Source organism: Bactrocera dorsalis, chromosome 4 (assembly GCF_023373825.1).
Source record: "Bactrocera dorsalis isolate Fly_Bdor chromosome 4, ASM2337382v1, whole genome shotgun sequence".
In the NCBI taxonomy this organism is placed as follows: domain Eukaryota; kingdom Metazoa; phylum Arthropoda; class Insecta; order Diptera; family Tephritidae; genus Bactrocera; species Bactrocera dorsalis.
This window is the reverse complement of record NC_064306.1, coordinates 18,803,159-18,824,318: the sequence shown is the minus strand read 5'-3', so window position 1 is coordinate 18,824,318 and position 21,160 is coordinate 18,803,159. Positions and strand designations below refer to the sequence as shown.

Here is a 21,160-nt window from a genome sequence, read left to right as displayed (position 1 = left end):
GAGACAGAGCCAAACGATGTGTTAACTGACGGCTGCGCAAAATGCCAAACGACGGCGCGCCACTTACTTTCACCAATGAGAAGGTTCAGGGTGTCATCAACAAATCAAAATCCTCCAAATCCATTGGCCCTGATGGAATCAACATGTTAATGCTAAAGCATCTAGGCTCGACGGGAACAACATACCTCACCAACGTCCTCAACCTGTCGCTGTCCACTCTTCAAATACCCGATATGTGGAAAGTCGGAAGAGTGGTCCCACTACTGAAACCTGAGAAACCCGCCAACAAAGGGAAATCTTATCGACCAATAACTCTCCTCTCCCCAGTAGTGAAGACACTTGAAGCCTTGTTACTCCCGACCTTCACTCACCACCTGAGCCTAGCCAGCCACCAGCATGGATTCCGAAAAGTGCACAGCACCACCACAGCACTTAGCGTCATAAACGTCCATATAGTTCGTGGCTTCAACCAGAAACCACTCTGTGAGAGAAAGACCCTCGTAGCGTTGGACTTGTCAAAAGCTTTTGACACAATCAACCACACAACGCTACTCAACGTTGAGACAACGCTTCCTCCAGGACTGAAGAGGTGGACCATGAACTACCTGAGCGGTCGTCAATCATCCGTACTATTTAGAGGTGAAACATCTAAAATGTGAAGAATTACACAGGGGGTCCCACAGGGTGGTGTCCTCTCTCCGTTACTGTTTAAGTTCTACATCTCGAAACTCCAGCCGCCACCAGAGGGGGTTTCCATAACTTCGTACGCAGATGATTGCACGATATTGACGTCAGGCAATGGAATCGATGGCATGTGTTCGAAAGTGAACAGCTACCTTTCCGACCTTTCTCGTTTCCTCACTGCGCTCTAGTTGCCGCGAGAAACGCGAGTGACCCTAGCGCAACTTCGTTCTGGAGGTTAAACTTCTACTTAGCCAGAATTGACCCTGATATACCCAACGTATGTCCTGCATGCAACGAGTCTCCGCATGACACTGACCACCTCTTTGCATGCCGCACCAACCCCATCCATCTAACACCCTTTTTTCTTTGGGCCGACCCCGTCGAAACAGCACGTTTCCTGGGCCTCACGTTAGATGACGTCGACGACACTGATAACCCTCAGAATCCCAACGGGGGCTGATAACCGCTAAAACAACAACAACAACAGCACAAGGTGGGAGCGTAAAAAGATGAGAAATTTTTGCTAGCAGGAAATAAAGGGTCGGCTTTAGAATACCGTCCTAGGATTTTAGGAATAATATGTGTATGGTCGGAAAGAGGTTCTCCATAATTCCAAAATATCTACTATCGTATGAAGAAACAGCTGTTAAAGCACAAGTGTATTGTAATATAGATCATATTAATTTATTTCTAAGTGCGGATATTAAATACTTCAGAAAAATATTTTGATATTTTCCTACTACTGATTTTCCGTTTCAGCTAACAGCTACCAGCTGTTAAGATGCAAATCTATTATTTTTTATACTTACAGTTGCAAATTTTTTATGCAACTGAAATATTAAAAAATAACAAAGGCATCTAAAATATTAACAATCCATTTTTTTCAATAGCCACAAAACTTTGAAAACATCTATATATATGATAAAGGTACTTGCCTAAATTTACATATCTTATCACTTAGAGTCAACCTATAAAAATCATGTGGCCAGGTATAAAAGTTACTTCTAACAGTGTATTCACATATGAAATGGAAATATAAATCAGAATTTTGGAATTAAATTTAGAAGTTCAACAATAAACCTATTTTTTTTTTAATTAAAACGCATAATATGAAAAACGGTTTACAAATATACTTATGTAGTTAATGTAAATACACTTATGTATTTGTGTGTATGTAAGTATTTAAAATATTGTACTCAGCAACGAAAGGGGAGCGGTCATTACAAAAGTTAATACTTTTAAATTAATTACACATAAATGCGTTAGATAACTATAAGCTTTAAGATATAACTATCGAGAAGAATTCGAAGTTATTTAAGGTTATAACATTCTTAAAAGATTGGCCTACCCTAACATATGTATAGTATAACTAATTTTTGTTTCCAATAATTAAGCGAGACGCCGGCATTTTGGTGGTATGCAAAGCACATATTGACCGTAATAAACAAAAGTAAATAATATATTACACATATACCTTTCAATTGCATATCGAAGTAGCATAATAACTACTGCCATTGGTATGGGCCATACAAGATCCCTGTAATCAGCGTGCGTCACGTCCGGGCGTGAACCTGGAGCGATGTCCTCCCAAGTGCTATTGGGAGGTAACCATATGCGAGTTGACCAAAATGTTTCCCTAGCGACTTTAATAATTTCCATGTTTCCTTCAAAAAATAAACTGGCAAATCTATAAAGCACTACAAACAGTTTATTCTTTAAAAATTATCGTTAAGACTTTTATATTGGGCCAATATATAGAATAGAAACTGTTTCGATGAATTCTCGATTACATTACCATAATTGCCGTCTCTATAATGGGGCATCCGGACATGCAATTTAATATAGCTGACAATGTGAATGGCTGGCAATGTTGCATATGCAAACTGATGTATCTTATCTCAGACAACACAGCAACCAAAAAACTGTCATTTTGGTGGTTTCACAAAACTGTTTTAATTCCCACAAATATTTTGAAGAAAATTCAGGTACAGGTATAGCTTCGGTGGAATGATGGCTGCAAAGATAAAATGCCAATAGCTTGTGTTTCATGTTTTCTGCAATTTAGCAAATTAATATTCAAGAAAGAAAAAAAAAAACATGGTAAATAGTAATTAAATAAATATAAATGCATTTACATATTTATTATTTTTTTTTTAATGAAAAACTTTGATTCTGCATATGGATTATTTTTATTTTGTCTTTTAAATTTTTTTTCTAGCCGAGGATATGATATCATGTAAATGGCCGCCGCTACAGTTGATTGTCATTTGAGCCCTTTTTATGGCATTTTCCATCACTTTGGCCAGACACTAGGTCCTCACATTCTTGACGGATTAAGCGTATGTTAGACGCGATTGGCGGTCAGCAGCTAACAGCTGATGCACCGTCTGGACTTTGTACAGAAACATCTTCAAATCCTGTACCAAAATTTACTGTAAACACCGTCGACTGATACCCATTTGCGTGGCACGTCGTCTGGTCGATGTCGACGGTGCTTCCATGACATCCTCGATAACTGCAGCAATATTCTCCGAGGTCTGCCACGCCTAAAAGTATCTCGTGTTGTACCAGTCTCTTCGAGGCGAGCGGCTAAACGTCGCAGTGTTTCACCAGTAGGTGTCGGACAGCCAGGAAATCTGTGCCGAAATTCACGTTTCGCATGTGTTTACTACACACATGTCAACACAGAACTGACATTAGAGGTCAATTGCAGAATTTATAGTATCTTCTGATAGGCGGATTACTTTTGTATACATATGTACATGGTTATTACTTTGACACGATTCCGATTTCTTTGGCGGTCGGGTAAAAACACGAATTTCGGTATAAATGAGGTATGCACGGATAGAGGAGCTTCTCCAGAGGAGGCATATGCAAAAATAATGTTGCTAACACTTATGTTTTTTTAAATATTCCCGATTAAAAATTCAAAATTATTAATTAATTAAAACTTAAGGGGTATTCTCTTGCTCTTGCAAAACCCGGTGCACGGTGCAAGCATTGCAGATTTACAACGGCACAACAACAAACACACGCAGAAAATTATTTGCAAGGGCTGTGAAATATGTCAGACCAAAACCCATGTATATTAGCGTGCAATGTCACGCAAAAATAAAATTGCAACCCTGTTGTAGTTGCCATTTTACATAAAGACATATTACGTCTTTAAACTGTTGAGAAAGGTAAATTTTAATTAGATTTTATAATTTCTATTTAAGTTATAAAGTTTTGTTACAGTTTTTTTGTTAGAAATGCATGCAGAAGGTGCGCCAATTCACAATAGCCATGCACAATAGTCATTTACAATAAATTGACTGAATCAGTCGCTCATATATCACTAGATTCTGCAATGGGTGCTCTCGTGCCCTTGTATATTTTGGTATAGTATTTTTGCAATCTGCAATCTTGCAAGAGCAAGAGAATACCCCTTTAGTATTTCACAATGTTTCACTAAATTTGTTTACATTTTTCACTTTGCACATATAAATATAAACCCTAAGCATTGAAATAAGTCCATAGTTCACTTTTATTTTGTTATATTTTATCTTTATTTATTAATTTAAAAATCACTTAACATACTCATTATTGAAAAGGTTAGAGTGTTAACAATTATGAGGAAAACGAGCTTTGCCACATCTTAAACACCAAATATGTGGGATTTTCAACGATTTTTCTTTATTTGTATTTTCTCGTGATCCTTTTTTCTCTATTAACTATAATAAAACATATTTTTTTTTTTACATTTTTCAAGCTATAATTGAGTGGTGAACACTTTTTCCTTATACATACATACATATGTATATGTATACTATGTGATTTATATTTAATATGCACAAATAAGTAAATTCTATGATAATATTATGAAATTTGTATCATATCGAGGTGACTGAAGTACCTTTGCGTAGTACTCCTTTCTGTGTTGGCGGTCTTCGGCCGTGCTTAAAAAAAAAAAAATAACTCTAGTCGAGCTAATACTCGCCAATGATTGAAGTACTTTTGCGTAGTAATCCTTTAAAAGTATAAGTATTTTATTACGTAATATTTTTATTTAATATTACTTATTATTGTTTATTAAATTTAAATAGAAAATATCCATATGCATGGAAAGTTGTTAATACTCATATTTGAAATATAATTTATAGAAGCTTGTTTTTATTAGAACCAAGATTGCTAAATAAAGAAAGAGGAATTGTAGCGAAAAAGAGAAATTTCAGCGAATTGCTCATATTTGCTTATTATCATATGGCACCGCTCCATCTTCTTCTTTACTGGCGTAGACACCGCTTACGCGATTATAGCCGAGTTAACAGCAAGGCTGTCGTTTAGTTTTCATTGGTACTGTTTTTACGTGGTGGGTCCCAAACCGCTCCATCTGTATATATATAAAAATAAGTCCGTATATGTATGTACGTCGCCGAACTAATCATAAACGCGTCGTGCGATTTCAACCAAACTTACACACTACGTAGGCAGTGGCCCATATGAAGTTTGGTTGAAATCCGATAACGCATGTGTGTGAGATGCCTATGTGAAGTGAGTGTGTTTTTGCCGCAGGCGTTTTTGTACCGCATACAGCATTCATTAGTATTGAATACGGGTACATTTTGGTCGTTTGTGCACGGAGTGATGCAAATAGCAATTTGTTATCATTTCTCTTTTCTCTTTGGGCGTCTTTGGTGATTGATCTTATCGTAATCGATTTTTGAAAATATTAATTTCTTCGCATTTTTTGGTGAGTATTTTGATAAAAAATAAATTAATTTTCGTTCTAATTATCGTTTTAATTTGAATATTTTGTTAAACAAAATTAGAAAAAAAAACAATGATTACTGAGATAAAAATCGATTGTTTTGCTAAACAAGTGTTCTGATTGTTACAAACGACATAATCACAAATTTGATATTTTGTGAAAAAAATTAAAAAATTGAGTGAATTTTTTTTGTTTAATGTCCGATCAGTGAGCTAGATCAGCAGATTTTCGTGTCTTTTCGTCACTTTTTGGAGCTTTTCGAGTGCAGACGATCTCGAACGTTTCATTTTCGCTTCCGAACGGTAAGACAAAAATTATTTTGATTTTTTGGCCAATTTTTAATTGAATTTTGACACATTTTCAGCTTTTCGAGTCCAGAATTTGCTGGATTTCATAAATTTATTACTGAAGTTCTTTATTATCTTTAGTTTAGTTTCTTCTAAAAATCCCACGAAGAGCAAGAACTGACATTGGACGTCGGTCGCGTAGAACGCAAAATAGATCAAACGAAACGGAAAATCAATCGCAAGAACAGCGGAGAACAAGAGATTGCAAATACAAGGAACGTGTTGCAAGATCGGTTTCAGATCGCAGGCCGACAAGTATTAATCAAAATGTTCAAAGGCGTGCCACACAAATCTACGTTAATGTTGTTTGTTGTTGTTGGTGCTAGATTTAGATATAATCACGCAATTGATTACAGTTTGCATAAGTTTGTGGTTATGCACATTGAATTATGATGCGACAAAATCAGGAAAATCATATTTTGAAATGTCGGAGACTCTTTCATCAATATGTCGCAGACATGTATGCAAAGATAGAAACAGAGCGTTTGAACTTTATTCAATTCAATCAACGGAAGTTGCGATCAGAAGAGTATATACATCTCCGCGAAGCAATCAATAATGATGGAAATGTTGACAATGTTGGACAAGTTGTTATTTTACCAGCAAGTTACACAGGCAGTCCAAGGCACATGCGTGAATATGCAAATGCTATTTGCTATGTTCGTTTGTATGGTCGACCAGATTTGTATATTACATTTACATGTAATCCACAATGGGACGAAATCAAGCAATATTTATCTGAAGGGCAATCTTCTACAGACCGTCATGACATAACTGGACGAGTATTTAGACAGAAGCTTAAGTCATTGATGGATTTTATTGTTAAACATCAAGTTTTCGGCGAAGTTCGATGTTGGATGTATTCGGTGGAATGGCAAAAGAGAGGATTACCGCATGCCCATATTTTGGTATGGTTAGTCAACAAAATAACAAGCGATCAAATAGATGACATCATCTCAGCAGAAATTCCTGATCAGGAAATCGATTCAGGTTTATTTGATGTTGTTACAAAAAGTATGATTCATAGACCATGTGGTGTTCTAAATATTAATTGGCCATGTATGAAAGGTGGGAAATGCACGAAGCGGTATCCCAGAGATTTGATTTCCGAGACAATTAATGGATACCCATTGTATCGCCGACGCTCAACGGATGATAATGACAAATCAATAAATCTACGAGTCAATAATCTAGATATTACAATTCATAATAGGTGGGTTGTCCCCTTTTCGCCAATACTATCAAAAGCATTCAAAGCTCATATCAATATAGAATATTGCAATTCTGCTAAATCGATTTAATATATCTGCAAGTATGTAAATAAAGGCAGCGACATGGCTGTGTTTGGTGTTGCAGAGAACCGAAATGATGAAATTACACAATATCAAATGGGAAGGTATGTATATCCGTAGCAATGAGGCAGGCAATTTGCTAAAACATTGCTTTATTCACAAGTACCAACATATTACACTTGGAATGCATTTGGAAAGAAATGGAACAGACGTAAGCAAGGAAGACCAGTTCAAGGTTATGCTGGCATTTTTGAAAGTGATGCCATTGGACGTCTCTACACAGTGCATCCCAGTCATGCTGAATGTTTTTATTTGCATCTATTATTGATTTATGTTCGTGGGCCCACATCTTTTTTGAGTTTGAAAAGAGGTAACGGGGTCACACTTTTCGTCAGGAATTGCATTTACTGGAAGATGATAATCACTGGGATGCGACACTTAGGGATGCATCAGCAACAGGTTCTCCTCATCAAATACGAACAATATTTGCTATTATTATTGTAACATGTTTTCCATCTGATCCACTGCAATTATGAGAAAATTTTAAGGATTTTATGACCGAAGACATTTTGCATCGAATACGGCGAATTGCAGGAAATAACTATTTAATGATTACACTTGAAATGTTTAATGAGGCATTGATTATCATTGAAGATATTTGTTTGGTAATTGCAAATAAGGCATTGACACAATTGGGTTTGGCAGCTCCAAATCGACCAATGCATGATGCATTCAATCAAGAAATAAACCGTGAAAAACAAAATGATTTGAATGAGTTGACCACATTTATAAACTTGAATTTGCGTAAATTGAATCCAGAATAGAGACACACATGTGATACCATAATGGAATCAGTACGAAACGAAACTGGAGGAATGTTTTTTTTAGACGCTCCAGGAGGAACTGGCAAAACATTTCTGATTTCCTTGCTATTAGCGACTATAAGATCACAGAGTAATATAGCATTGGCATTTGCATCATCTGGAATAGCAGGGACGTTATTAGATGGTGGTCGGACAGCCCATTCTGCACTTAAATTACGACTGAATATGAATGTAAATGAAAATCCCACCTGTAATGTTTCCAAAAATTCGGGAATGGGCAAAGTCTGCAACAATGCAAATTAAAAGTGTGGGATGAATGTACAATGCCCCATAAGAAATCAGTGGAAGCGTTAGACAGGACATTGCAAGACTTGCGTAGTAATGATCAACAGATATTTGGTGGCGCCTTGATTCTGTTGGCTGGTGATTTTCGTCAGATATTGCCTGTGATTCCCCGTTCAACACCAGCAGATGAATTAAAAGCATGTTTAAAGTCATCTTATTTATGGAGACATGTAAAAATACTCAATTTGACTACAAATGTGCGAGTACAAATTCAAAACGATCCATCGGCCGACACATTTTCAAGGCAACTGCTGGCAATAGGTAATGGTCAACTTGCTGGTGATCGTGAAACTGGCTTAATCACTTTACCAGATAACTTTTGTAATATTGCACCAACAAAAGAAGAATTGGTGTCAAGTGTTTTTCCAAATATTGCAGAAAATTATCGCAATCATAATTGGTTGGCTGAAAGAGCTGTATTGGCCGCTAAAAATAAACACGTTGGTCAAACGAATGCAGACGTTTTAACCCATGTTCCTGGCGAGGTTGTAACATATCAATCAGTTGGCACGGTTACGAATCAAGACGACGCTGTTAATTATCCGACAGAATTTTTGAATTCATTGGATTTACCCGGATTTCCACCTCATCGTTTACAATTGAAAGTGGGTGCTCCCATTATTATGCTTCGAAATATAAATCAACCACGATTATGCAATGGGACAAGATTAGGGGTTAAAAAGGTCATGAACAATTTTATCGAAGCAACAATTTTAAAGGGGAAGTTTAAAGGTGAAGATGTATTGATTCCACGCATTCCAATGATTCCATCAGATTTATCTTTTGAATTCAAAAGACTACAGTTTCCAGTACGTCTTGCATTTGCTATTACAATAAATAAAGCGCAAGGGCAATCGTTGGAATTCTGTGGAATTGATTTAGAATATCCTTGCTTTTCACTCGGCCAGTTATATGTTTCGTGCTCACGTGTTGTTCAGTTCTCTTTATCTACACAATAACTCATGGCAAAACCAAAAATGTTTCTACGAAAGAGCTCTAAAATAGTTTGAGTGATACATACTCTAAGATTGTAAGAAACTAGAATTAAAAGTTGAATAATAGGGAACAAAACCAACTTTATTAAAAACAAGTGTGTTTCTTTTCTTATTTTGTTTTTGCCGTGCGAGCAGGCACCGGGCCCGCTAGTATTTATATATATTTTTAATTTTATATACTTCTATATATTTTTAAATTTATAAATATTAACGCGGAATTCAAATTAAATGAATATGAAAATAATTACAAAACGGCAAAAAAGAAACGGTACATTGTTTAGTTGTAATAATACCCGTTATAGAAAATGTAATTTAAAGAGGGTGATATACCCTATTTAACATAACTTTTAGTTTTCATTTGTGCATTGGCAGTCTTCGGCCGCGCTCAAAAGAAATCGTGGCTGATCCCACACCAGAGTAAACGTTAGTCCATTCGCGTCCGACTTCTTTTTGCATTGGCGGTCTTCGGCCGCGCTTCAAAAAAATAACCTTTGCCGATCAAAAGTCATGACATATCAAGAAGTTATTGAAGCAACCAATGCACATTCAAAAAAGTTGGCCGACAATCGGTGATACACCTAACCTACTTACACCCCCTAATGATCAGTACACTTTTTATGATCATTTTACCATTATATTTGAGATAAATGCTACACAAACACGACTCCACCTAAAGACGAGAAGCTTTTGGCGATGAATTGATGAAACCTTTAGACGAACTACTCTTCCCTACAACATGTTGTCGGCTAACCAATCATTATCATTCATTGATTCATGATTATGAACCGCATTAAGATTGCATGCGACGCATCAATATTTAAGCTTCCCCGCGTACTGAGGGAAAGCCACAATTGCTAAACTGAATCAAATGAAGAGATTATAGAGACATGCGACCGTCTTGACCAATCTAAAGCTTTAGTACCAGATGGCATTCTCAAAAAAGTGCTGAAACAACGATTGTTAGGAGCATAGACCCTTTTAGAATACTGTGTCATATAAATTATTTTCAAGTTCACATATTTATAATTCCTAAATGTATTTTAGAAGCATTAATGTGGGGTTTGAGCAACACGGAAACCCTTTTTCTCAAGAAGATTCGAACAACAGACTCCGAACCAGAAAATGCCAATGCTAGATGACTACTTGACGAGAAAATGCGTAGCCATACGCATGTTTCAATATAACTGGAGTGTATTTTTTTTTAAAGTAACTGCTAAACCTTTTTGTCTTTTTGTAAAAACTATGTGACGCTGGTGACAACTTAAATTATAATCAAAATATCTTTTTCCAAAATTAATTGTTAACGTTTCGTTTTTGTAATACTCATTTTCATTATTAAATAAAATTTGTACATTTTAAATTGTAAAACAATATGAAATCGCAGTACCCGAATTTAATTTCACAAAAGAAGTTAACCAGTAAGTGCGTGGGTACAACTCCTACATTAATATATTAAAACATAAATAAATGTATGAAGAAGAACCGGAAATTGTTTACAGCCTTGATTCGGAATTAAAAAAAAAAACTTACAAAACTTCAAATATTATATCTATCCTCCATGTATATATCTTCTGAAACTAGATTTTATCTCCCCGGATTGCAAGCAAGCAAGATTGCTTCTGTATGTCTTGTTAATTTTAAAATTTTGCAAGATATTTGCAATTATTTTATTGAAATAGAATGGAGGAACTATTCTTCCAAAAATATTTTTCAATTACAATAAATATGTAACTTACGGTTTTTGTATAATTTACTTCCTTCTAAGTATGTTTAAATAATTCGGCCATGATTTTATTTGTAAATATGTATGTATTATTCCCGTCCTGCTATATGGTTGCAGAGGCATGGACGATGACAACATCTGTGAGTTGATGTTGCGAGTTTTTGAGGAAAAAGTTCCGCGAAAGATTTATGGTCTTTAGCTAATACGAGTATCGCATTCAATGAAACGATGAGCTGTAGAGATATACGACGACATTGACATAGTTCAGCGAATTTAAAGACAGCGGCAGTACCGGGAAGCCGATCAAAGAAGAAACGACTGGCGCGCTATTGTTTATTCGACTATAACCGCGTAAGCGATTTCTCCGCCACTAAAGAAGAGGAAGATGTATGTATTTAATACAGATGCGAGTAAAAAGATATTTAAATAATTCAGTTATTTTATTATATATGTACGTATACACATTTAAAAATAGTACACATCAACACTTTTAAATTTCTCTCCTTCAACTTGGTTGCTGTGCGTGTTGGTCTCTTAAGGTATTCAATATTTCTGCTAACTAACAACATGCTGCTGTTACTCCTGAGTCGTTTTCTCACATTTTGAAATATTATTAATAATTAAATTGTTATATTTGCACCAAATTTAATAGATTTGTAGTTTTTTGGTTGTCCATTTCTTTTTTCTTCTTTTTAATTGGACACCGCTTACCTGATTATAGCGCGAGTTAACAACCGCGCGCCAGTCATTTCCTCTTTTCGCTACGTGGCGTCAATTGGATATTTCAGGCGAAGCCAGGTCCTTCTCCACTTGGTCCTTCCAATGGAGTGGAGGTCTTCCTCTTCCTCAACAACTTTGTGAAATAATTGCTTCGTACTTAAAAGATATGCAGATACTTCCGCATTAAACAAGAGGATGCATATTCAAATTTGCAACCGATGGAAGCCGGTGTTCCCCAGGGAAGCGTGTTGGGGCCAATGCTTTACTTGCTTTTTACCAGTGACCTCCCGTCTGATTCTAGTTATATGACAACGGCATTTGCGGATAACACAGCTTTGTTAGCAACTGGAGAGTCAACTTCAGTATCTAGTCGACGAGTGCAGACAGCAGTCAACGCAATTACTAAGTGGCGCATCAAATTAAACGACACCAAATCAATTCATGTCGACTTTACCTTGAAAAAGCCGGCATAATGTCCAATTTATATAAATATCATTCCTATACATCACCATAACAGTGCTAAGTACCTAGGTATCACCCCTGCCAACCATGAGCGGGTAAAAAACCAGATAATCAGTGGGTAACATGGTGGTAAACGTGGGGATAAACATATAGAGCAGTGGTTCCCAAACTTATTTTGTCTACCGCCCACTTTGAGAATAAATATTTTTTTAGCGCCCCTCTTTTTTCACCTATTTAAAAACCAATATAACTTCAAATGAATTATTGTTACCTATATACTCATATGTATATTAACGGAGAATTCTAAACGAAACTTTTACTATGTATAACCAGCAACTTGAAACCTGAGCGCAGTAGGTAACGTACAACGGCGCTTAGGTCTCAAGTTAACTCTTACGGGCTCCACCTGCCAATAAGAATGATTATTGAAACACAACTTTATAGTATCAAAACAGAGAATCTTTTATTAAAAATAAAACTAAAATTATCGATCCATATATAAAAACTAATGTGAAGGATGAATCTGATGCTGTTTAATAAGTTTGTTAATATCAGGTTCCAATTTACTCAAGAACAGTCGCAAGTCGCCACGTTCGGTAATAAGCAAACGATTTCTATTTTTAGTAAGCAGTGTTGTCACAGCAGTAAATCCACGTTCACACAAATATGACGATGGGAATGCTATTAAAAATCGTTGAACGATTGACCACAATCCAGGGTACAATTGCGAGATCGGTTTTTGTAGCCAAAATTCTTGGTAACTATTTTTGAACTTGATTTTTATTTCCTCGTTTGTTGTCAATTCTATAAGTTCTTCTTCCAGCTGAGGTGACATTACTGTGTTGACATTTGAAACGGATCCAACACCCAGTCTGGTATTTCTAAGTTCAAAATGTCCTGGTATCGTTCAGTGAAGTCAATGTGGAGGTTTTCCAAATGTTGGTAGTAGGCAAACAATTCGTCGGTACTGCATGATACTGATAAATTCGGAAAATTGTGAAACTCACGTCTGCCCAGATTCTTTTTGTGTAGAAGCAGTTTGGCTGTGAAAGCAGCAACAACGTTTTTTGTTTTAATTAAATTTAGTTTATCGCCTTGCAGTTGGAGATTCAACGACATGATTTATACAGGTCTGTCATGTAAGCTGTATAATTCTTTGATGTTATGAGCTTGTCTTGAAAATCTGTATCTTTAGTTTCCAAGAACTCTATAACAGAGTCAAACAGGTTGTAGAATCGCGTCAGACAATTGCCTCTTCATAGCCAACGAACTTCAGTATGAAACAACAAACGATTGAAATCCTCGTCATTAGTAACACAAAGCTGATGAAATAATCTATCATTCAAAGAGCTGTTGCGGATTTTATTGACTGCAATACAGTGATTGAAATAGTTTTTCACTTAAGTTTCTAGCAACTAAATGTTGTCTATGAATAACGCAATGTACACCAAGACATCTGGAATTTTTTTTTTTAAGTGCGCTATTAAGCCTTTATGGTACCCTATCATAGCCGGAGCGCCATCCGTAGCAATTGAAATAATATTTTTCAAAGGAATCTCTTTCTCATCGCAAAACTTTTCCAATACTCGTATATTGAATATGGTTTCGCCTTTTGTATCGGTCTCTAAATTTCTAGCAAATAATAGTTCTTCACATATTTTCTCATCTTTAATAAACCTCAGACAACAACAATGCTTCATTAGTTGGTAAACTGGACTCATCGAGCTGAATTGAGAATTGGCTTGTCCTCAGGTGATCGCACAATGATTCTTCAATGTTTTCAGCCATTTCATCAATACGTCTTTGCACAGAATTATTACTCAAAGGAATTTTTCGGATAATATCTGCGACCGGTTTATGAAGCACAGTAGTTAGTACTTCATTTATTGCTGGCAATATTAACTCTTCTCCGTTGTTATGTGGTTTGCCTTTTTGAGCAATTAACAAAGAGATATTGTACGAAGGCCGAAGTCCGTCGTCATCTTGCTTAGCAGCCGCCGAAAATAGTTTTGCTACACTTGGCTGAGTATTATGCTTCTTCTCTAGGTCTTGAAAATATGCTACATTCTTTTCTCTCTTATCTGGATGCATTTTATTCAAATGATCTTGCGGTCTTGAAGGCTTCATTGCTTCATTCGAAAATGTTTTTAGACATAGAAGACAGAAAGGCGAGGATGGGTTTGTGGGATTTTCAATGAATCCGAATTTAATGTATTCGGCACAGTATTGCCGTCTCTTCTTTTTTACTTCCGACATTGTTTTGCTTTGAGAAATACGTTTAACTTCGCGAGTAGTGTAAAGGAGGCGTAAGTAATGCTCATCTATTGCGCGCAAAACCACAAATGAATATAAAATAAATATTACATTGTTTATATAGGAATGCTTAAGCACAATTATTATATAGTAGTCCAAAAATATGAATTCTTATTTTTCCTAGAAATACATTTGTAAAAAAAGGATCTTTATCTTATGATTATATTATGATAGCAAATGCCCACATACAGATTTGGCAATGGCAATAGCAATACGTTTGACAGTTAGTATTCCATAAATTCTATCCTGTAGAAATGCCCCGTTATGAAACGGAGCGACCGATTGATATGATTTTCATTTTTTCTATATTCAATAAAATAGGAAAGATATATGAACTACGCGGAGGGAAGTATAGAACCGAGTTTGAGCAATCTTTTAATTCATATTAGTTGATGTCCACAAGTTGTTGTTGAGAGTCGATAGCTCATGTAGTCGTTGTCTAAGAGGCCTCCTAGCTAAATAAAATTACAAATAACCGCCCAGGCCTCTACACAACGCCCCATTTTCTTTCTGGGTCTCTTACCGCCCCCCTTGACACCTGCAGCGCCCACAAGGGGGCGTTATCGCCCACTTTGGGAAACTCTGATATAGAGTGTGTCTTAGGCCGAGCGAATATCCTACCGTCTTTTCCCTTCACACGTACGTATACATGTGATCATACATCTGTTGCGCTCATTCAGCAGTGTCATATAAAAAAGTATATCTGTCCTGCTCTAATATCCCTAATCGACGGCTGATGCGGGGTTGCATTTTAAAGAGCTGATGCAGGGTTGTATTTTCCTACTTCCTACTTTTCCTACTTTTAAAACTTTAAACAAAACTTTTAAATTTTTAAAATTTTTTTTTTATTTTTTTTCACATATTCTCATAAAGTTTTAATAAATTATATAAACAAAAATAGATTACATTTAAAAAATAATTATCATCTGAAAATAAAAGACAAATATCTGAAAAAAGATTGAAACAAAACAAAGGTTATTAATACCTGAAAATAAATCATAATTACACTGAATTTGTAATATTTAAAAGAAAAAAAAAGATTAATTGATAAAATGATAATAATATCTGAAAGAAAAGATTAATATTATCTGAAAAAATAAAATATGTATATTAAATACAAATAGAATTTACTCTGAAAGCAAAGATTAATTAAATAAAAATAATAAAATCTGAAAGAAAAGATAAATATTATTTGATCATTTAAAATATAAAACAAACATTTGTTTTCACATATTATATATATGGATTGTGCAGGCCGCCTTAAACTCGTATTATATTGGACTGCGCAGTCCAATTTCAAACAACACACACTTTTTTCACATACTTACTGAACAATTGATATTTGCTGCTTCCGATGGTACTCGTATTGCTGCTGCTGCTATTTCCAATCCATTCTGATTTCCAATGCTATAAAAACAAATGAAATAATTATTTGCAAATTATTAAAAAAAAAATCACATAAAACTCACTAGGGGTATTCTCTTGCTCTTGCAAAACCCGGTGCACGGTGCAAGAATTGCAGATTTACAAGGCACAACAACAAACACACGCAGAAAAATATTTGCAAGAGCTGTAAAATATGTCAGACCAAAACCCATGTATATTTGCGTGCAATGTCACGCAAAAATAAAATTGCAACCCTGTTGTAGTTACCATTTTACATAAAGACATATTACGTCGTTAAATTGTTGAGAAAGATAAAGTTTTGTTACAGATTTTTTTATTAAAAATGTATGCGAAGGTGCGCCAATTCACAATAGCCATGCACAATAGTCATTTACAATAAATTGACTGAATCAGTCGCTCATATATCACTAGATTCTACATTGGGTGCTCTCGTGCCCTTGTATATTTCGGTGTAGTATTTTTGCAATCTGCATTCTTGCAAGAGCAAGAGAATACCCCTACTTACTTCTTCTTGTTGCACAAGCACGAATGACATGCGTTTTTCAATCGTTTTTTTATTACCCTTTTTGAGATTTTCTTTTCGCACTATTGACAATTATGTTTTCTCCTTCGCACTCATTCAAATAAATCAAGAAATGAAAGAAACTTTTTTTCATCGCATTTAGGTAAACAAAAAATAACCCGAAAATGTGCGTTGGTGTTAGTGTACAGAGAAAAAATGTGTAGTTGTATTGGAATATTTGTCTCAAGCGGGTAGCCGTGGTTGGCAGGGACTTTAGATGCTAAGCTGCGCTGGAAGGAGCATGTCAAAAAAAGGAGCGAGCTTAATATGAAATTTGGCAAACTTTACCACCTACTTGGCACGAATCAAGTTTTAAAGCAGTGGTCGGCATTTCTTAGCACAATTGTACAAACTAACTTCACACGTACGCTTACGCTCTATCGTTCAGTCGTTGTCGAGCCAGCAACGAATTAACATCACGCAAGACTACATATAGCGCAAAGCCAAATATGCCCTGCGAGAAATATTTTATGATTCTAAATGCCTTTGGTGCCATGCAATGCCTTTTATGTTCCAAGTCTAACATGGAATCAGTAGCGGCAGCGATATTACTTGAGGAGGAGAGCAATGCATCCGATAATGCCGTGGCCAGAAATGAAAGGAGAAGATTGCGAGATATGTGCAATCCTTTTGAGATAAGTGCCGAATTGTAAGAAATTGAGTTGAAAGTGATAAATTGTATTTTTTTGTTTTTAATAATTTATTTACGTTTTTAGGTTAAAAAAAAACTTTAGACTCAACAAGGACGCTTTCAAGTATATCCTAAATAGTTTTGCGGAAGAAACTCGATAAAGTACTTTGACGTCTTTATCTCCGCTTAATCGAATAGTTGCTGCTTTGAGATTTTTTGCGGAAGGCAGTTACCAACATGGAGTTGGTACTGATTATAACGTAGCAATGGGTCAGTCAACAGTGTCAAAGTCACTATTGTAGTAATAAGTACTATGTGTATGATAATACATCCTAACTTTAAGTTATTCTAATTATACTTATGTTATATATAAAGAAGTAAACCATTGACGGGTTAATTTAAATATACATAAAAGAGTAAACCGTTGAAGGGTTAATGTAGATATATCCCGTTAACTTAAGATTCGTTTTCAGTTATTGTTGATTCTCTTAAGAAGTTCATTTGTATTCATGTAAACCAGTGTTGTCCAACGTGACTGTGTGCACATTATGCTTGTGTTGGTTATTCTAGCGTCAACTGAGCGCTAAATTCTGCTTTGCTTGCCTACGAAGTTGAATACAGTTGCGCGATAGTGTTTTCACAGACACTTGTCGCGACATGTTGGTGCGAGGTGTCTGGCACTGTCCGTGCGCTGTTGTGCGCATAGGCCGTGGACAACGCTGATGTAAACACATGCTTGGTTGTCATTGTGTTGACATACATATATTCATGTTGCACAAGTTCATGTGTCCATTTTAAAAGATATACATATAAGTAAATACATAGCGTGTAAGCAGAGAAAATTGTATGTATGTTAGAATAAGTATGTGTAACCGTTCTTCGGTGACAAAGCGAAGCACAGTACAGTTTGAGAAATAAAAGCGTAAAGACGCTCATCTCAGAAGTGGGATTTGCCCAACTAAAATTTTTTTAAACAATTTATGTACTAGTGTGAAAAAACAAAAAGAAGCGAACAATTTTATGAGACAATTTATGTAAATGTGAAAAAACAAAAAGAAGCGAACAATTTTATAAGACAATTTATGTAAAGTGCGTGTACAATTTAAAGATTTAAACAAAAAATTGTGAAAAAACAAAAAGAAGCGAACAATTTTATGAGACAATTTATGTAAAGTGTGTGTACAATTTAAAGATTTAAACAAAAAAGTTAACAGTTTTAAGATGGATAATGTGGCAGACCATACAGTTGCACAATTGCGTGCTTGGCTCCGACGTCTTGAATTACCATCGAGTGGTAATAAAAGTTCTTTAGTGTTGCGGTTGCAAGAGGTTCCTGCAAGTGAACGTGGCGAGTGTCCAAGTGGTGCAGAAGTTGAAGAAATTTTGCTCCCAATATTTGAAGATCAACAGACTGTACCAGGTACGGACGACGTTGCTGCTGCGCAGGTGGAAGATGGTAGCACCATACAACAAGTCGAAGAGCAGCCAGTGAAAATCGTAGCAGACGCAGGTCCGACAGAGGTTGAATTGCTGAAGCGAGAGACAAATTTATTGAGACGTGAAAAAGATTTGCTGGAGCGGGAGAATGCAATGCTACAGCGAATGATGCTTGGTGGTGAAACATTGAGCCACCCGCAATCGAATCAAGCAACAATTTCACTCGACTTGATAAAAAATCTGATACCCGAGTACGAAGGTGGCGTTAATTTCAATTTGTGGGCGGCACAGTTCAAAAGCGTCACCAGTGCCTACACTATAAATGAAGGCGAGTCGCGCATTATATTTCTTAACAAGCTGAAAGGCAAAGCACAACAATGGTTATATGGCAACCCCGATTTCGCAACTCAACAAGTAGATGAGCTCATCAGTCAAATGAATCAAGTGTTTGGTTCAGGTGAAAACAAAGTGGTGCTGCGGCGAAAATTTGAGACCAGGAAGTGGAAGTCGGGCGAGCGGTTTATTGAATATTTCAACGATAAGGTGGTATTGGCAAACCAACTACAGCTGGGAGAAGAGGAGTTGGTCGAATACATAATCGACGGCATACCTGATTATCGGCTACGCAACCAAGCGTATATGCAGTGCTACACAACAAAGGCACAATTACTCCAAGCATTTTCCAAAATTGAAACTGGGCCAAAACCGATTGCGCCGGCTCAGTCGCAGATTCAAGAAAGAAGATGTTACAACTGCAGCAGTCGCGGACACCTAGCAGCAGAATGCCGTAAACCAAAACGAGAGATGGGTACGTGTTATGGGTGTGGCAGTCAAAATCATCAAATAGCAACATGTCCAGAGAAGAAAACTGTCCACGCAGTTAATGAATATGTAAGATTATTTCATTTTGTTATAAAAGATTATACAAATATTTTCTTTTCTCTAGAATGTCTGATCGATTCAGGTAGCCCAATCAGCTTCATAAAAAAATCTTGCGTCCCAGAAAATTTGAAATTGGAGTTTTTATCAAATGAGAATAATTTTTATTTTGGTTTAAATAATACGAGAATTGTAACTTATAGAAAGTTTTTGTGTTGTATTACAATAAATAACGAATTGTTTGAATTAAATTTTGTAGTAGTTGATGATTGCACTATGTATTATGAGGCTGTGTTGGGAAGAGATTTTTTAAGAATTTGTAATTTTAAGTTATTCAGAGCTGAAAAGAAAAATTGTTGTGATGTAGATGTGACAAAAAGTCGGCACGACGTTAAAACCGAACTAAAGTATAAATATAAAAAAGATAGTCACGGTAACGAAGATATATATTTAAAGAATATATATGTAAACGACAAAGACAATGTGAAAGAAAACTGTAAAATGATAATTAAAGATTTAAGTCAAGTGACTAAAAATTGCAAAGAAGAAAATTTTGAGAAACAACTTTTATTGATGGCTAACGTTGTTAATGAAGAATTAAATGTCAAAATTGGCTCGAATATAAACTATAACGATATCGAAAAATTTAATGAAATTTTAAGCAAATATTATATAAAACCAAAGCGCGCCGCTGAACCTAAAATTAAAAGCGAGATGAAGTTGGTCGTTGACAATGTAAAGCCTTTCAACTGTCCTCCAAGACGTTTGTCCTATTCGGAAAAAAATGAATTACAAAAATTGTTGGATGAGTTTTTGGAAAAGAAAATAATTAGGCCAAGTGAGTCAGAATATGTGTCACCAATTGTACTAGTGCGTAAAAAGACAGGCGACATTAGAATGTGTGTTGACTATCGGTCACTTAATAAGGTCACAGCAAAGGACAATTACCCTATTCCCTTGATAAATGACCTGTTAGATAGAGTAGCAAATAAAAAGTTGTTCACAAAACTCGATCTAAAGAACGGATTTTTCCATGTATTTATGGAAGAGAATTCAATTAAATATACTTCGTTCATAACACCTTTAGGGCAATTCGAATTTTTGCGAATGCCATTTGGGTTAAAAAATGCACCATCTGCATTTCAACGTTTTGTAAATAAGATTTTTCTAGATATGGTGAAAGAAAATAAAGTGATAATATATTTAGATGACATAATGATAGCTACAGAAACTGCGGAGGAACATTTAGAAATATTAGTAGAAGTTTTCAAAAGGTTGGTCGAGAACAAGTTGGAGTTACGAATTGATAAGTGTGAATTTTTGCTACAAGAAGTAAAATATTTAGGGTACACCATTTCACAGCTAGGGGTTAAAGCGGATGAAAAGGGTTTAGAGGCGATTAAAAATTTTCCAATTCCAACTAAAGTTCATTCTGTACAAAGTTTTTTGGGTTTGTGTTCCTATTTCAGACGATTTGTAAAGAATTTTTCGATTATTGCTAAACCGTTGTATGATTTAACTCGTAAGGACAACAAATTTCAGTTTGGGGCTAAAGAGCTACAAAGTTTTGAAGAACTCAAACAAAAGTTATTGGAAGCACCGATATTAGCGATTTATGATCCCTTGGATGAAACAGAACTACATTGTGATGCAAGTGCAGTAGGGTTTGGTTCAATTCTGATGCAAAAGAAAGAAGACGGGAAAATGCATCCCATATTTTATTTTTCTAAAAGAACAAGTGACACGGAAGCGAAATACCATAGCTTTGAACTAGAAACGTTATCCATAA

At 35.8% G+C, this 21,160-nt stretch overlaps 4 protein-coding genes across 4 annotated transcripts in view; 2 read left to right on the top strand and 2 right to left on the bottom strand.

Moving 5' to 3' along the window:
* LOC105226359 (ceramide synthase 6) overlaps positions 1-2,426 on the bottom strand; it is a 76,371-nt gene extending 73,945 nt beyond the window's left edge. Inside the window, exon 1 of the mRNA XM_049454683.1 lies at positions 2,159-2,426. Coding sequence (XP_049310640.1) covers positions 2,159-2,343 — 185 coding nt within the window. The 5' untranslated portion in view covers positions 2,344-2,426. The remainder of the gene's footprint in view (positions 1-2,158) is intronic.
* The window catches only part of LOC125778137 (uncharacterized), a 598,414-nt gene that overhangs the window by 331,733 nt on the left and 245,521 nt on the right, over positions 1-21,160 (bottom strand). The gene's annotated exons all lie outside the window — the stretch shown is intronic.
* On the top strand, positions 1,719-10,827 carry LOC125778143 (ATP-dependent DNA helicase pif1-like). Its single transcript, XM_049454706.1, has 2 exons — positions 1,719-1,858; positions 2,903-10,827. Exon 2 carries the CDS (start codon positions 8,221-8,223, stop codon positions 9,199-9,201), a length of 981 nt encoding a protein of 326 aa, XP_049310663.1. The 5' UTR covers positions 1,719-1,858; positions 2,903-8,220; the 3' UTR covers positions 9,202-10,827.
* On the top strand, positions 17,562-19,858 carry LOC125778140 (uncharacterized). Its single transcript, XM_049454690.1, has 2 exons — positions 17,562-19,383; positions 19,439-19,858. Exons 1-2 carry the CDS (start codon positions 18,277-18,279, stop codon positions 19,445-19,447), a joined length of 1,116 nt encoding a protein of 371 aa, XP_049310647.1. The 5' UTR covers positions 17,562-18,276; the 3' UTR covers positions 19,448-19,858.

Bases quoted from the DNA above. Each gene is read 5' to 3' on its own strand.
- LOC125778143 (XM_049454706.1), top strand. From the start codon at position 8,221: ATGCCCCATAAGAAATCAGTGGAAGCGTTAGACAGGACATTGCAAGAC.
- LOC125778140 (XM_049454690.1), top strand. From the start codon at position 18,277: ATGGATAATGTGGCAGACCATACAGTTGCACAATTGCGTGCTTGGCTC.